We start from the raw sequence: 18,149 nt of genomic DNA, 5'->3' as shown, positions 1-18,149 counted from the left end.
GAATGACAGGTGAGGTAGCCAACTAAAATGTTGACCCACAACATGGCTCCCATAGTAGAATGGGAAAAATGATTTTTTAGTAGAATGGAAGCCATGCTGTGGAATAGGAGCCACAAACAAACAATAAGTTTTCATCTGCTTTAGAAAGCTGAAACATCTAACCACAGGATCATCTATGCACTCCTCTATCTTATAACTGCTAATTAAGTTCTGAATTAAAAGAATCCTAGTAACTGGCAAAAATGCTCAAAGCACAGAGAGGAAAAAAATTCCCTTTTTCAGAGCCCAAGATGAATTTACCAAGTTAGAATCTTCTCCTGTTTGTGACGTTTTGATGTCCAATGCTTTCAGAAGTAAAGACAACACAGAACACCTGCAAATTATTTTTTCTGAATCCTTTTAATTAAAATAAATCTAATATTCTGACAAGGACCATCTTTTAACTTAATACAGTCATTTCAATATCATTTTTGATATGTTATTAAATCATAAATGAAATGAACAAGATGAATATAGAAAAATTATTCACTAATCCTCACAATGCATGAGCTATAGAGCCATAGGTTTAAAAAAAACTAAAAAGGAGTATTTCTTTTCTACACAATGTATAATTACATTGTGGGACTCGTTATCACAATGTGTTGTGGAGGCATGTGCTATATATGGATTCAAAAAGGCACTGACTACATTAATGGCAGATAGGCTCATACATAGCTTTTGAAAAAGGCAGCATAGATGCAATTTCTGATTCAGCCAGTCTCTGAACTGCCAACTGCCAGAATGTGGGACAGTAGGACAGAAAAATGTCTTTTCACAAATAACCTGTACACTTCCCTAGGTATCTATTATTGCCTTTGCTACAGACAAGACAGTGCACTAGATGGATCATCTTCTGAAACAAATTGGCAGTTTTTAATATTCTTTTTTTAATTCATTTATATGACTGAGCACAACACACAGGGAGAGGTATGCATTAAAAAGTAGGCTTCATTAAAAAAAATTTTAATGCTATTTCAGATTTCAAGTAAAAAATTAACAATTGGTTTCAATTTGCATTTCAGTGGTAACGTATGGAGTCAAAATATGACAGTGTGCTGAAACTGAGTGCACAGTTTAGCAGTAAGGTCAATAGATGGGGTCACACTTAAAGTGAGACTGAGGAGAAATACTGAATGGCCACGTTCACTGATACAGAAATGGAAAACAGAAACAGTATGTGGTCATGTACCATAATGTGTATGTGAGAAGACAGGAGTAAAGCTAAAGGTCTGCATGTAATGTTAAGTTTTACATTTCCTGTACTTCTGGCGGGTTTGCTTTTTGATTTTGGCTTTCCTTGAATAAGATGAGAAGTACAGTATGGGACACTATATAAAACAATTAATTCTCATCTAATGGGTGGCCCTGGCTTTGTGCTATTCATTGTTCATTATTTCTGATGCGCTTCAAACACAATCTTTCCTCTACCAGTGATAACTGTAGAGGAAAAAAATACATTCTTGAGCAGTGTTATAACCCAAATAGTGTTTAGATGGCACAGCAATTAGTCATTTTTTCCATAAGTACCTTCTAGGAATTGAATAAACCTACATTTTTAGCAAACACAGTAGTACTTACAGGTGGACCAGCACGACCTACTTCCCCAGGAAGTCCTGCTGCACCAGCTGGACCCTATAACAACCAAGTTAAATAGTATTTTTAAACCATACAATACCTCCATAACAAGCATCCAAGGCATGAGAATATGTAATTCTCTTGAACAACAAACTATGCCTTCAGACACCAGTATTCTTGCCCCATATACCACAGACCTAAGCAACCTCAATAGTAGCTGAAGAAAGCACACATAATAGACATAGAACATCAGGACTAAAACAGTCTCTTTTTTTCACTGAATTACTTTTTATTACAGTATAATAGCTTTATTGAATATTTAAACAAACAGATTCATTAAACAGTGTATTTATGAATTACAAAAATGATACTTACAGGTGGTCCAAGAAGCCCCTTGCCCTGTGAAATATGAAAAAAGGTCAGAAATGGGGGGAGAGTTCCACACCTATTCAAGCTGTTTGCCAAGAACAGAGTATTTGGAATAAAAAGCTACAAAAAAACCTGATGCTTGATTCTGCAAAATCATTTTTAAAACTTGTTTAACTAATGTTAAATATCAATTTTATTATTAGGTAATCGATATAAGGAGAAAAATTAAATTATTGATTAAGTTGCTTTGCAGTAGCATTTATTTACACATATATACAAATACATATACTTCCACAAAGGAATAAAGACATTAAGGCCTTTGGGTTTAGCTAATTATCAAGTACCATGATAAACACGTCTATGCTATAATCATTTCTTTCTAACAGTGCATTTAAACTGATAATAAGAGATTTTTTTTTTTTTCCCACCAGGTCTAAATGCATTAAACTAGCGCTTTTTGGTAATCAGAAACAACACCAAACTGCTCCTGTTTACATTTTCCATCAGTATTGCTCTGAATCATTTTAATGAGAAGTGTCCAAAATAAAAATGTGTTTCTGCCTATTTGGACAATACACTCCCTCTTAAGAAAACAGATCCCTCAGTCTTGCATTACTAAAGCAAATGCATAATTTTATGGAGAACAGTGTCAATGATGTGTATGAACCACTGGCATATAAAACCACAAAAATACTTAAATCTTCAGGGGATTTGATGTAATAAAGCGCCTGGGCTGAGTGGAGTTTAAAAGCCACAGAATATCATACCAGGATTGTATCAGCAAGGTTGTCTTTAGATGCTTGAGATTTTCCCTGTGTTATATCAAGTTTTCTATCAGAGTCATTCCGTTTGAACCATTTAACACACAGCAGGAAGTAAACTTTTTCACCTTGCATGACCTACATAATTCCTTTGCTATTACTTAATGCTCCCTTGCTGCAATTCATTATATTATACATGTCTATACATTTGACTATACAAACCAAACTTTCACTGCATCACATATCTGCTATTATAATATCATCTGCCTCTGAAAGAAGGAAACCGACTACTTGCAGGTTCTCATTGGAATACCCCTTGCTAACGTGCCCCTAACAGCGTCAAGGAAAGTCGGTGATACCAAAAGCAGCTACAGCTATTGTGTCCAGCCCACACACAGGCCCAGGAGAAGCCAGTCTCCCCTTCTGCCCACTCCATTGCATCTCCTCACCCTCCTAATTAGGACTCCAAGAAGCAGGGGCTGTCCCCCAGCTGCCCATGCCTCCCCCTCACCCAGCTTCTCCACCCTTCTGGCCACAAACTCCCTGCAAGCGGACCAAGTTGCGGAGTTGAGAGCTCCAGGGCTATCAGCCACTAAGGACCTACACAGAGCAGTTAACGATCCCAACCAGTTGCCCATGTTCCAGCCTCTGTCTGTGTCCTAAAGGGGAAGCATCTCCACACAGCCTGAGACTCCAGTCTTACATCCCCAGATGCCTGCTGCCTGTTTGGAGGTGCTTATCTGACCCACAGGGCACATGGAGTGCACGGGCATGGGCAGTAATCCACAGTCTGTAATCACCTGGTTCAGAGACACTTACCCTGTAGATCTGGTAAGTACCTCCCATTGTCAGCACGGACCTGCTGCCATCCACCACGAAGAGTCACATACCAGTATTTGTATGTGTACCCTGTGCCAGAAGCTGTGCTTTAGTAGACCTTAAAATACTTTCAATTTCTCTATCACTAAATACACACAATCCTACCCATATGTCAGATCTGTAAAACACTAGCAATATTATCAGCTAACAGAAAAGTTAGAGGGAACTTAGAGAGAATGGACTGAAGGGTGCAATACATGCACTGAATGTAGCAGCTCCAGGTCCATTTACCAGGGCCAGATCAGACACATCAGCATATTTGGTGGTAAATTACTTGAATGAATCAGAAGTATTCTACTAATTTTGTGAATCTGTCATTTGAGAGACTATCCGCAAAAGAGGTGAGACAAAGGGAGTAAATTAAAACTAAATGATGAAGCAGGAAAAAATAGAGGAAAGGGAGAGTAAAAGAAGAAAACTGAAGATTGCCAGGATACATTCTGGGGAAGAAAGGGTGACAGGAGCAGAAAAGCAAATGTTATGTATAAAACTTTAGACACTTAATATTCTTTCTTTCAGTTACCCTGAAGTCCTAACTTGGCCAATAAATTCCACTGGATGAGCTTGAAAAACAGTGATAATAATTTGAAACTAATTAACCATGTAGCCAAGGCTTCTGACTTCTGTTTGAACTGAGCATTTTTAACAACTTAAGCAAGGGGGTTTTGTGAGAAATGAAGTCTTTGGATAACCATCCAGAGACTAGCCCACTTGCAAAAGGCCACTGACTGAATTAAAGTAGTGCATAATTACACCTAAATACTCAATTAATCACGTAACTATTATGCAGACTTATACACGTGCTTACTATGTTTCTAGTAAATGAGGTCTCATGGATCAAACCAAAGACCTGCAAAGGTTCAACAGACCCATTACTTCATGTTTGTAGTAAGATCTTCTCAAGAAGTCTCTGAATCTGAGAATTAGAACCATCACACTCCTGCACTACCACTTCTACCCTACTTTTTTTTTTTTTAATTAGGTTTAATTACTCCAAGTTTAATCTCACTAAAGGTGGGATGACCAGCATTGGCCATTTTGAGAAACTTCCACTGACTGCTTTATTTCTTCAGCAGCTTAAAGCCATTCATCAAAAGGAAAGCCTCCATAAATGGAATTTCCCCGAGAGACTTATTCTGAGCATTAGTCTTTCCATGTGGATTTAGCACATATGGTTTAACAACCATGGAGCTACAAAATCAAACACTAGGCTTTTTCCTAAAATGTGAGGTCTAAGGATTAATCTGAACCTTAATAATTACAAGGGTCATGACACAAGGTGACTAAGTAGATCTATCTTTTCTTTACCTTTAAATAACTAAGAATTCTCATTTCCTCATTATAAATATTCCTGCAGATTCATCTTTAAATACAAGGTCCAGTGGCTTATTAAGCAGAGGCAGAACAACTCCAAAGGCAATCCCTACTGAGGTTCACTGAAGCGTTATCACCTTAAGGCCGAAGTCTCAGGGCAAACAAAAATCACTCAACTTTGAAAAATGGTCCAAAATCTCTTCAGATTCATTGCTTTTACAGTCTCAAAACATGGTCACAAAAGACCTGAACCAGGTAAGTGCTGCTCTGAACAGAATCAGCGTTCTACCTTGACAAGTTAGCCCAGTTTGCTGCTTCCCCCTAGTAACATCTCCACTTCTAAGTTGAGATTAACCTTGTTTATGTATATTTTATACACCCACTTTTTCTGAAGGCTCTTAAATTATTCGTTCTCACGTTAGTCTGTTAATGGTGATGTAAAATCATGTATATTTTCCCCAAGTCATTTTTTATTTCAGTTGACAGGCTAAAATACTACAGTATTCTAACCTAGTGTTTCAGTAATTCAGTTTTAATTCCCCATTTTTTCCTCTCCCATAGTAGTTCTTTTCATGTACGCTTTTTTCTACATCATCTGAGTAACATATCTGACAGTTAAGCTATCTCTTCATTCCAGCTACACATTTTAAAATGCATTGCAAATGACCCAGAAAATATTTCCCCATCTACTTGACAGCAAAAAATGAAAACAAACAAACAAACAAACAAAAAAACCTCAAATCCCTAACAGAAAAATGGAGGGCTTTCAGTCTACCTAGAAGCTACCTCAGTTCTGCTATTTTCTGTGACTAAATTTAGCTCATATATTGAGTCTACAGATTGACCACCCATTATAAAAGTATTACCTTTTTCCAGATTTTTGGGTAAGAAACAGTATGCATGAAAATTAAATGTAAATGTCCACATCATAGAATGATTCATCATAAGTTTGAACGTGTCTATAATGTAATGTCTTCAAGAATAACATTATCATTTCCTCTCTGGCCAAATATCAAAATGATTGTTTAATATAAATTTAATGAAAGTTAATGGGACAGGGTCAAAAATACAAAGACACAGTCAAAGACACAGAATTTCACAGCAAGGAGTGTGTCGTGGTTTAACCCCAGCCAGCAACTAAGCACCACGCAGCCGCTCACTCACTCCCCCCAAACCCAGTGGGATGGGGAAGAAAATCGGGAAAAAAGAAGCAAAACCCACGGGTTAAGAACAGTTTAATAGAACAGAAAAGAAGAAACTAATAATGATAATGATAACACTAATAAAATTACAACAGCAATAATGAAAGGATTGGAATGTACAAATGATGCACAGTGCAATTGCTCACCACCCGCCGACCGGCACCCAGCTAGTCCCCTGAGCGGCGATTCCCCGCCCCCACTTCCCAGTTCCTATACTAGATGGGACGTCCCATGGTATGGAATACCCTGTTGGCCAGTTTGGGTCAGGTGCCCTGGCTGTGTCCTGTGCCAACTTCTTGTGCCCCTCCAGCTTTCTCGCTGGCTGGGCATGAGAAGCTGAAAAATCCTTGACTTTAGTCTAAACACTACTAGCAGCAACTGAAAACATCAGTGTTATCAACATTCTTCTCATACTGAACTCAAAACATAGCACTGTACCAGCTACTAGGAAGACAGTTAACTCTATCCCAGCTGAAACTAGGACAGAGTGCTATATCAGAATACAATACCTCTTCTATTTAATTCCAGTAATTTCTCCAAAATGAACCTAATTTTTAATGAAATTTTAATTATGTGCAGCCCTATTACAATTTCATGCCAGTCATCTTGTTCCATGACTCATTTTCCTTGAGGTTCTTCCTGGTTTCCTATATAATCTATGTCTCTACATGCCAACCATCATTCACTTCTTCAACCCTGTAAAATTCCTAAAATTCACAATTATTTTCAGCCCCCAAAGACAAATGTTAAATTCATCTGCATGCCAACTGGAACAGTACTCTTTGCATGTCCTTTCTCATATTTTGTCATTTTCATATGGAACAGCACAGGAAGTCCCATACAGCATTTACACTTCAGTGATCCCATTTAAACACATGGCAAGGAGCTGAAACAGGAATAACTGTAGACTAATTTATGCAAATAAAACATGGGCTCTCCTGTCTCTACAGCATTTTCACAAAGAGATAGAAAACAACGGTATGCATCCAAAACTTGTGACCACATCACACATGCTCCTTTCTTTTCTACATACAAACCAAACATGTCCTTTCAGTAATATCTGCACACTTTGATACAAAGACAAAAAGGTTCCTTCTTATGAGTTCTTTGAAACCTCAGAAATAGTTTCTGGCTTTTCTTCACTACATTTAATTGTAAGAATCCTTCATATTGATACTTAAAGTCTAAAAAGTCTCTTCATATACTAAATGTATTACTTACCGGAAGTCCACGAGCACCTGGCAGTCCTGGCTCACCCTTTAAAAGATAAAAATTGAGTTTTTCAAGAGGCATCAGTATAAAGCTTTGTAAACAACATACAGGAAGATGCTCTCACCTTTTGGAGGGTATCATTTAGTGGACATATTCTGCAAGTATTATTCACTTCATTAACGCTATGCTGGTTTCAGTGAGACTTGACAGAAAGGAAAGACTTTCTCAATATTAAAAAGATACAGCCTTAGGCCTTTTTCCACCCACCAAAAAAAAGAAATTCAAACAGGCTGGTTACTCTGACTTCTGATGTATATTTCATTTGTCTGATTGCTGATGAAGTCAGGTTTCACTGTTCTGGTTCCCACTGTGTATTACTATGACATAATTACAGCACAACAAGATGGAAAGAGCCTCACCATTACTGAAGATGCTCAACCTTAATGTCATCAATGTAATGCCACCATTCCTTACTGCTGGCTGGGGGAATGAAAGTTTGCTTTGTACTGTGTGAAAAGGGCCCAATGGGTCTGTATTCTAGAGATGTTTTAATATTGTAAGAAAGGCTGCACCATCTCATTAGTTGCATAGAGACAAACAAAAATCCTGCTTTAAAAAAAAAATCCCATAATTTCATGCATAATTTTGTTCTTACCTTCTGTCCTTTTGGTCCTGTGACTCCACGTGAGCCATCAGGTCCTGTGAATCCCTTTGGAAGTAATGTATACAATGTTAATGAAAAGGTTACATGGTTTTCTTAATCACAACAGAAAACATTCTAAAACATAGAGTAATGAAGCTATTAAATGACATAAGTAACTGCAGGAGACTTACAATTCAAATGCCTATTTACATGTACAGATAGAAAGTTCCAAGTACTAGCTTCTGGTGACAAACATCAGTGCCTGTGATACATGTCCTTCAGAAATTATTCACTTAAATCACAATTAAACTAAACACGTGATTTCACATGATCTTATTTCGTCTTAATGGGAGATTGATGAATTTAGTTCACGGCTCAGGTTGAAAACAACTGTCAGTGTTTTCCATTTCAAATAAACCATTCACTGACCAAAAAAAAAAAAAAAAAAAAAATCAACAAAGCTGCCGGGATGGATTTGAGGTTAGTCTTTGAACCACACTTGTCTATCTGGCTAAAATTAAAAAGCAATCATGATATTATAACTATGAATTCCTCTGGAGTTCTTTTGTTTTCTTTTGTTTCCAAATTTTTAACCAGCTTATATGGCTTAGAAATTTCCAGATATCCATAAGAAAAGCCTTGCTTTTACATTCGTCCAATACTTTTCTTTTTTGGTACACTTCCAGCAATTTAGTGTTGACCCAAAGGGGTGTTTTCTCTGATAATTTGCTTTCAAAAGCTTACATGATCATTACAGGCAATTACTGTACAGTATCTTTACTCAGTCTATTAAACATGACACTGAAATAGTTTGTGAAAGAAAAGTGAGATTTAAAAAGTCAGAACTGCCTCACCAATTAAATATGGAAGAAGGTATTATAAATCTAAAACCCTAATTAAAAGTTGAATGCACAGTGGGAGTATAACAAGGTCCCATGTTTTCTCTTCAATTGAAAATAAAAAAGGTTCACCATTTCAGAACACAGTATTCTAGTATATAGTTTCACTCATCCACTAATATAAGGGAATATGCAAGTGTGAACAAATATCAAAAGCTGAGCTGAGTTTAAAATGTTCTGTTTCACCTGATTGTGTTACTACGAATTCTGGCAAGGAAAACAAAACCAGACCTTAAGTGAAAATTACAGGAGGCAATGATTTTTAAAGATCTGCTTATGGGTTTTTGACATGTACAAATGGGCTGCGGTCCTTTACTGTTTTCAGGAAAAAATTAAGTGGTATGAGATACCACTCATGGCAAGCCCATTTCCTCTTACAGACTTGAAATTTGAAAAATTTAACTAAAGGCTATTTCAGATCCATGCCCACTAAATCTCTTTTCAAAAGCAAATTAAAAATTAACCTCTAACAGTATTGCAATCTTCCATAAATATGCTTTTTCATTTACATAATTTGCAATATTGTCTAATATACTAGTTCGTTGTATATAATCTTTATTTTTGACGTTTAAAATTATAAAAGTATTCTACCACTTACATAAATTAAACATAAGCTTGCCTGCCTCCTGGCATAAGATCTAAATACTAACGTAACAATCTTGCTTCATAGCAAGAAATGCTTTCAAACACTGCCCTCGAGAGAAATATGAAGAGTTTCCCAGAAATGTATGAAGGTGTTTTTATCGCCACTAACTTCTTCAAGAGATACAACCAAACAGGCCGTCAACACTGGATGATGTTGAAACTTTATTATTCTGTGTTATTTTCCACAGAGAAAGGAAGATACATTAGCAGGTACGAGCTCTGCAGTGGCTGAAGTCTAGGAGGTTTTTCTTTAGAATAACAGCTCTATGGAAATCACAGGGTTTCCTCAGAAACCGAGTTAAAATTCATTTTTAAGCTTCAATTTAGTAAAAAGTTAACTGTACACTTTACCATCAGGCCTACAGGGCTGATCTAAATGATTTTTTTCCCCTCCTGCTTTCTCTGGGATAGGGAAGGAGAGGCTAACAAGACCTAAAATTACTAAACACAAGCCCTCCACAGCCCCCTTAGGCCATCAGACACCAACTGCCCAGAAGAGGCAGTGACCTTGCTGCCCAGCTCTTCGCTCCACAGGGAGCAGGGTGCTGACCCGAAGCTGCTTCCCGAGGATGCAGCATGGCCTCCTCCCCACAGGACCGCTGCTCAGCACCCTGTCCAGAGCAGGGTGGCAGCACCCCGCAGCCCTTGCGCTGCTCCTCAGCTGCTGCCCCGGCCACCCTCAGCCCGGCTGTGCTCCGCCAAGAGAGCACCTTTTAGCTTGAAGAAAAGCACCTCTCCCCGAGGCGTGCCACTGGCACGCACTGGCAGCTGTGAGGGAGCCAGGGACCCCAAAAGGAGGTCGTGCTTCTACAGAAATAGACTAAAGCCAAGTATTTTCCTTAAATTTAAAAAAAAAAAAAAAAAAGAAGAAGAGGAAAAAAAGAAGAAGAAGAGGAAATTCCAGAAAGTCAAGCGTACTCACATCAGCTCCTGGCTCTCCAGGCAGGCCCGGGGATCCTGGTTTGCCTGCATCCCCATCTGGACCCTTCAGGATTCAAATGGACAGTTAGGCATGTTTCAGAGAGGGAAGCAGAAACAAAACTCAAAACCTCTCCTCTTGCAGGAGAAAATGCAAAGTAGCTGAAATCACTTACCGGTGGACCAGGGGGGCCGTTAGGACCTCTCTCCCCCTAACAAGATATGAAAGGGAAGGTTTTAGAGCTACAGGGACTTTTCATGGTTTACATTTACAGATTAACAGGAATAATCCCAAAACGATTCTTATTGTAGGAAATTAATATTAAACCCACGTGATCTCTATTATACACTAATAGAAATAATCACAGAAATTTCTGACAGGAATTGAGGGAAAATACATAGTAGGCCCTATCAGGAATAACACCACAAATCCTTATCATGCTTTAGTATGAGTGATACTACATAATCCCTTTTGAGATTAGAATTATAAAACCCCTATACCCCATTTAAGGCAAATAATCATAGCATATGATAATGATTACATAAAATAAATAATCCTATATTTTCCATATCAGAGATAATCTGAAAGGCCGCTTTCTCCCCCTGCCCCAGCCCGCTGCAGAGTATGAGACCCATCAATTCCTATGTGGATCTGCAGCCAAATTCAAACACCTCAGGGTCAAATGCTGACAGTGAGGACAATGTAGGTACACCTCAAGGCATTTCCTATTTCCTAGGCAGGGCATGGGAAACACTTACATCAATGCCATCAATACCGGGAACTCCTGGTGGCCCTGGCGGACCTGGGGGGCCTGGTGGCCCAGGGAGACCTCTCTGACAAGGAGTAAGAAAGAAAAAAAAGGAGCAATTAAAACCTGGCAAACCTGCGAGAGCCAGTCTGGGGGGACCAGCATAATGAGAGGGGGCTTCTATGGGTTGGTTGGGGGCTGCGGGGGTCAGAGCTGATGAGGAAGAGCTGTGTCCTCACACACACCACAAGTGTCAGGACCCACACACCCTATCCCATCTTAGCTGTCACGAGGATGACCAGCAACGCTCCTCTCACAGATAAGAGTGTAGATGAGGTGTTAAACCTCCCCTTCCCCAAGCCCGGCCACCCTGCGATGCTGGCAGGGCCAGGGCAAGGTGGAGGGGGCTCAACTCCCCAGCCCAGAAGGCTCTGAACACCCTACGGCAATGACCAGGTGGTGGAAACAAAAACAGTGATTTTTGCAAATCAAACACTGAAATTCACTAAGCTACTCCAGTTACTCATTCGGCCAACACAAAGGAGACAGTCTTCCTAAGAGTTTGTGCTAGCAAAGAAAATTTAAAACAACCCTTTCCCTACTCCACTGACAGGCTCAGCAGTTTCCCCTTTCCTCAGGATTACATTAGCATCTACAGAGGCGCTTTCTCAAAGCACGGGGCTCCCGAGAGGGCGGCAGGAGGTGCCACCGGCGTGTGGAAACCGAGAGAAAGGCTTTTACAGGTCTCCCTCCCTATAATGGGGAGCTCTGTTCTCCTCAGAGCAAGCTCCGACCCTGGCCCCACAACAGTGCTCTGTGAGCGAGAGGCCGGCCCGGGCCTTGCGGGGGCCCTCAGCCTGGCCCCTCGCTCCCCACAGCACCGCTGCTCTGGGTGCCTTTCCACCCCACACCAGTCTTCCCAGTAACAAGCTATCCGGTGGTAGTTGTCGATGGAGCTCAGGCCCCTCCGTATCACCGGGCGCCTGCCTGATGCCTAGCAGGCAGCACCATGTAGGCACACACACACACGGGGCACCCACCGCCCGGCAGCCAGCTCGCCTTCCCCCTGCAGAAGGGCCGGGGCTGCGTCAGGGTTAGCTACAGCTACCACGGGGGAGAAAAGGGTCCAAAACCCTCCAGCGGGTCGGTGGCGGGGCATGACAGAGAGCGGCCTTCAGCCAGTCTCTCTTCACCCGCACCCTTCCCCTGAGCGCAGAGCACCGTCCCTTCCCTCACACTTACCTCGATCACCGTCTGGCTTATCTGCGAGGGAAAAAAACAAAGTCAGGATAAACTTACTTGAGCCAGGCAGAGGCAAACCACCTGCAGGAAAAGCCCCAGGGGCAGGAGCCCCCGCAGAGCCCGCGCCATGGCGATGGAGGGAACGGCCTGCGGCTGCTGGGGCCGGCGGCCGGCCGAAAGGTGAGCCCCGCCGCAGCCCCTCAGGGCTGCTCGCTAACGCCGTGGGGAGGGTCTCGGGGATTGGAGGAAAGCAGAAGGCTGGGAAGGGGAGGACGGAATGCCGGCAGCGCCTTAACCCTTTGCCCTGCTGCTGTTGCTTCGGCCACCGACCCTTGCCTTCACCCCTCCCCGCCGCGGCCTTCCCGCCGCCAGGCTCCCCGCTGAGGCGGCTGCGAAAAATCCCTCCCTGAGCTTTCAGAAGTCTCTCACCCGAGCAGTGGGTGAGGCGGCCGGGGGGGGGGGGGGAGAAAGTAAGGCACGGAAGGGTTAAAATGAGGCGGCTGCTGCTGCTGCTCTGGGGGGTTGGATTTCTAAAGGCACCGAATTCCAGGCGGATAGGGTAAAAACAGGCAACTCGGGCCAGAAAGGGGGAGAAAAAAATAAAAAAAACGAGGCTCCTGTGGGCTGCCGCTGCCGCCAGCGGGCAGGGGTTCGAGGGGAAGGGCGGGAAGGAGGGGCAGGTCGCTCACCCGGGCCGGCAGCTCGCCACAGCCTTCGCGCTGGGGTCGCAGGGGGTCGCAGTGAATCACCATCCACTGGATTTCGAACTGGCAAAGGAGATAAAGATCACGTTAATTCGGGTCGGGGGGGGGTCACGCTGGCCGAGGGTGGAGTAGGAGGGACACTGGTCAGCTAACGGCGTGTTTTAAAAGGTAGGTATTTAATGATAATAGCTGTGGGTGTATCGGGGAGCTCAGTCCGTCCCCGAACTGTGGAGGTCTTTAAAATTTAGAGGGGGCGTAAACCTGCCGAGGGGTTTTAAAGAGAAGGCAAGATTTGTCATGTGTCATTTTTTATGTTTTCTTTATAAGCACGGGCATTTTTTCCTCAAGCTGTGTGGTGGTTTTGTGAGGCACGCCAAAGGATTTGCTCTAGGTGGATAGTTGCGCCCGTGAAGAGCGGTAGGTCTGAGGACAGAAACGTGGTCGAAGTGCGAGAAGTTCAAAAAGCAGGATCGTATGCACACTGGCAACAGTCTGCAACTGAGTAATACACATCTGTGAAATTTCACATCTTCTTTGAACGTTTGTATTTGGCACTGGAAAACGACACAGGACTAAGGCAAACCTCTTTTCAGAAGCTGCAACTAAAACTCACTTGATGTGCTAGATAGATTAAAAACCATACCCTCTCCTGAAAGTTACTGAATAGCCCAAACATACAGCTTCAGAGGTATATCCATTGATATACAATGCATCACGTGGAATTTTAAGTGCCAGAAGCATATTAAATTGTGCATATTTATTGTACCTAAGTTTTAAAGTCTTGGGTTATCTTCCCTTCCCACATATAGTATCAGGTTGGCTTATGAACTGCTAATGAGTGGCTTATCCACAGATTTCTCAGTTTGATGATAAAATTCAGAGGCTCCTATCACTTTTCATTACATATGGCTGAGAGGTTGAGGGGGAAGAAAGTTTGGGGTTTTCTTTCTTGTTACAACATAGAGCCCTGGTATAGAGAAGACTCTGATTTGTTTTTTCTGAGAAGCTGAAAATAGAAGTGAGTGTCCAGGGGCTTTCACTTCTTATTTCTTTGCTTCTCCGACTCTTTCTTCTTATTCTATTGAGCTAAAGTAGCTCCACACCGTCCCTCCTCCCACAACATAATGTCTTGGTGCTTCCTGGCTGCCTTCTGTGCTCCCTCTGGGATATCTCATTGCTCTCTTCAGTCCCAACCCATAACTGATGCTGAAGGCAGACTGTCATTCTGAGATGCTTTCCTCTCCCGCCACTATCCTTACATTGACTGAGTTGCATGCTGACTGCTAGAGCTAATAAATGCTTTGAGTCTGAAGTCCTTTAAGATCTCTGCAAGACACCTACATATCCACAAGTTGCCTTTTTTCTTTTCTTTTTTTTTTTTTTGCTTTCACCTTCACCATTTCAGTGCTGCTACTCCTGAAATCGTCACTATCACATCTCTACTGTTCCATTTACTTTGCAGTCATCACGGTTTCCAGAGGGCTGAGACTAGACCACAAGAGGCAGCATGCTCGGGTTTTTTACCTGTTATCTGACACCACGATCTGTGAGTCAATTCTCTATCTCCTTTATTCAATTCTCATTTTAAAACCTTTCCCAGCCCTTAATAATAGACAACTGAATGTCATATTATACTTATAAAAGAAGTGAATCTATAGTATAATTTAATACTACAAGGCAGCAATACAATAATAAAAATAAGAGGCTACCTGGAATCTGAAGATGAGGATATATTAAAAGGCATAAAAATGGGGTCAAGTGATACCTATATGATAATTTATTTCGTACCATACAACTAGATTCTGAGTCCTGAGTCTCTACATTATTCACCTCTGAAGCTCACTTGCAGAGGGAAAGAGGTCCATAACTGCCTCTAAAGCAGTTTATAATCTATTTATTATTTAAATAATAATCTATTTCTGATTTCAATTGATATACATGGTTTTAAGTGACAGAATTTCTACTTTTTCAGTTGGTCTGTTTAATATTAAATTTAAAATGATATTAAATAAAATTAAAATTGAAAAGTCATCCATTGAGTACTTAGGAAATACCATGATTAAGGTTGCCTGTACAAATTTAATCTGTATGTAATCCAAAATCGTGTGATTCCACACTTCTTTCCTTAGAACGCTCTGCTGAGTCAAAAGACGGAATGAACAAGGCCGTGGAAATGGTTCCCGTACTGCAGAAACTGTAAGTTTGGAAGTGAATGGGGTGAAATTTGGTAAAAAAAGAAAGGATGGCTTTGTGGAAAAGGCAGACGCATGCCACTGAATGAGCCTGCTTTTGCTTCATAATTCTTATGTAGTGCTGACAAATTATTTAAATCAAAATAGCCACATTAGAGAGCATTCTGCATGGGGCAGGAGGAGGGAATTGGATGCCTGAAATGAAGTATCTGGGTACAGGTTATGAAGAAAGGCTGATCACTAACAACTGTAGCTGAAATCAATAGTCTTGAGCTGTGCTTTCAACTTATAGCATGGTAGAAAATCTGTAAACACTGAAAAAATTACTTTTGTGTGTGTGTGGTTTTTGGCTTCTGTACTAAGGTGAGAAAGATTTGAGATGATAAAATGCTAATTACTGGGTTGTGTTAGATTTTGATGCGTGACTGTCCAAGTGCCAATATCTGTGTCTTACGAGAATACTACTAGCAAATGCATATACATTTTTTAAGTTTGAACCCAGTTTTTCAACTTTGAACATAATCAATATTAAAATAGAGATAAATTTATTAATGAGAATATAAGATGTGATTGCTTGCTGCAGTGGAAACTTGACTCACTCTGCCAGGAAATCCTTTTAGTGTCTCATATATTTTCTTCCAATGCTCTTGAATGGCCAAAGAGAAAACCAATCACTTTGTTTTGTTCAAGATGGGATTTGAATGGTGAGCATTAAGGCCTAGTACTCTCATGAGTTTAAGACACACAAAAAAAAGTCTGAATAAATGAGGCAGGCATCCTATGCAGAAAAAAGACCTAGCATTATTTACAAAAACATTATTACAAAACATATACAAAAAAATAATGTGAATGTAAAAGGAGTTGAAATATTTTGAACATGCAGCTTTAATTTGACATTTTTTAGTTCACAGTTGGTTAGTCAGGCAGCATTATTTTTTTTAAATAAACTGTGATTACTGTGTAAATTTTTTGCTTAGAGCTTTTGTTACTGTTTTGACACTATATATAATCAAAAATTGAGATGAAACCTGTCTGACTTTTTTAAAAGGTAGAATAAAACTCTTTTGTTGGCAAGGTAGTAAAGGTGCGACTGACCTCCCATTGATTTAGGAGAGGTGAGGGAAAGGCAAATATGTCCTAGCCTTGCTGCCAAGGTACCTTTTCCCTCGCCAGTATTTCACAACGATCTTGTTGATTATATTAATCTGATTTAAAGGATGCCACTATTTTGAAGATGTCATGGGTAGATGTTCTGTCGATATCAGTACAAAGTGTTATTAAGGATGAAGTACAGGCACAAAGTTCTCAGAACTGAACCTCAGATAAATCAGGGGTAATCATAAAGCAAAGTTATTAAAATGAAATCCTTTAAGACCCATAGGTGTTTAAGACCCATAGGTCAATATTTCTGACATCCATTTTCCAAGATTCCTATAGGATTTCTGTTTCATCTTAATTTCTTAGTCAGCACAGATATAATTGGATTAGTTATGTTTGTCTGTCTGTTCCTGTTTTGTCCTCTTAAATTCCATGGAAATGCCACAGCTTTGCACATTTCAGTATCAGCAGTGCAATTCAGTTGTCTTATTAGTGCTTTAGATGAGAGAGATGAAGGTTAAGTAAGACGTAAATAAGACCTAAATATCTACGGTAGTATTTTCAGTATAGCAGCAGTCATTTAGCATTTACCATTTAGCAGTACCGTAGGCTTTAAGGAAAACCCTGACACTCTGAGCACGTTTGCAGGTCCCTTCTGGGAGAACTGGCTCCCTGTGCCCCGCTGGGCTAGCGCTGCCTCAGGGATGATTCAGGGGAAGTACAACTCAGTTGAGTAATATTCAGGTGAAGGTTTTCTACAATTTTTCATCCATGATATCTATGTTTGTTCTAAGGGAATTCTGCTATCAACTCTTTGTACATTTCTTAAGTGACCAAGAATAAGCTACACATATTTAAACATATCTCATTCTAGAGGTATTATAAACATGTTTTATCCATTTTCCTACATCTCTGTAATGGGTTTTTAGAGCTTCACTTTCTTTGCATCTTTTTTCAAAGCCTTAGAACAGTACTGGCAAATTCTGGTGTTATTTGACTTTCCATAGCAAGGGTTCAGCCTTCTGAATGTGAGATTTCACAGGGTGAAAAAAACCTGAGATGTGACTTTTTTACAGTACACAGACACAATCTGTTCCATGGTGTAAATTAATCCCTGTTCAGCAAATATTGATAAGCAGCTTCCTCTTAGACATTACAAGTCACGTAGCTGCCCTGAACTAATAACAGCATTAAATGTCAATTAAATAATGACCAAGGATGACTTCTGGCAAAGTGTTTAGTGTCTATGATGAGTAAATCAGCATAATGCCTCTGAAATCGCAGAAACTAAGGGAATTTATATCATCTCACAGCAGTTAATCTTTGAGCAGTAAGAAATGAATGCCCTTAACTTTCTATAACAAACACATGATTTAGGAAGTAAGGTCCTTTTCAGTTTTGAGATGATGATATATCTTGTATTGCTTAGAGTTTATAGCGGATTATTTGAATTACTTTTAGATAAAAAGAGCTATTTTCTTTTTTATCTAAAAAAAAAGATAAAATGCAGCTGTAAACCTGTATAAAAATTTGCCCTCCATAAAACATTCCAGAAATCCTGGAATAAATCTTTGTAAAGGCTCAAAGGCAAGCCGTAGTTTCTAATGGAACTCTATCTATTACTCTCCTAGGCAATCATAGTAACAACAAGCAATAAAGAATCTCTTTTCAAATGACATGTATTACAGTGCACCTATAAGAAGTTGAC

At 40.4% G+C, this 18,149-nt stretch overlaps 1 protein-coding gene and 1 long non-coding RNA gene across 4 annotated transcripts in view; one reads left to right on the top strand and one right to left on the bottom strand.

The window, feature by feature from the left end:
* Positions 1 to 18,149, bottom strand: part of COL9A1 (collagen type IX alpha 1 chain) — a 70,591-nt gene that overhangs the window by 38,432 nt on the left and 14,010 nt on the right. Inside the window, exons 6-14 of one of the 2 annotated variants that reach the window (XM_030007473.2) lie at positions 13,137 to 13,214; positions 12,448 to 12,468; positions 11,216 to 11,290; positions 10,633 to 10,668; positions 10,461 to 10,523; positions 8,007 to 8,060; positions 7,361 to 7,396; positions 1,990 to 2,013; positions 1,618 to 1,671 (exon numbers count right to left, since the gene is read on the bottom strand). In XM_030007473.2, the coding sequence (XP_029863333.1) occupies positions 1,618 to 1,671; positions 1,990 to 2,013; positions 7,361 to 7,396; positions 8,007 to 8,060; positions 10,461 to 10,523; positions 10,633 to 10,668; positions 11,216 to 11,290; positions 12,448 to 12,468; positions 13,137 to 13,214 (441 nt within the window). Of the gene's footprint in view, positions 1 to 1,617; positions 1,672 to 1,989; positions 2,069 to 7,360; positions 7,397 to 8,006; positions 8,061 to 10,460; positions 10,524 to 10,632; positions 10,669 to 11,215; positions 11,291 to 12,447; positions 12,469 to 13,136; positions 13,215 to 18,149 lie in introns of those variants that run through there. The other variant, XR_005933531.1, reaches the window with a different exon arrangement.
* On the top strand, positions 12,521 to 15,351 carry LOC115338693. 2 transcript variants are annotated; one of them, XR_003922503.1, is made up of 3 exons: positions 12,521 to 12,627; positions 14,614 to 14,697; positions 15,281 to 15,351. It is a non-coding gene; the product is annotated as an uncharacterized LOC115338693 (long non-coding RNA). The 2 variants fall into 2 exon arrangements; XR_003922504.2 differs by lacking the exon at positions 12,521 to 12,627 and adding an exon at positions 13,198 to 13,319.

This window comes from Aquila chrysaetos, chromosome 2, assembly GCF_900496995.4.
Source record: "Aquila chrysaetos chrysaetos chromosome 2, bAquChr1.4, whole genome shotgun sequence".
NCBI lineage: Eukaryota > Metazoa > Chordata > Aves > Accipitriformes > Accipitridae > Aquila > Aquila chrysaetos.
This window is presented reverse-complemented; position numbering and strand designations above follow the sequence as displayed.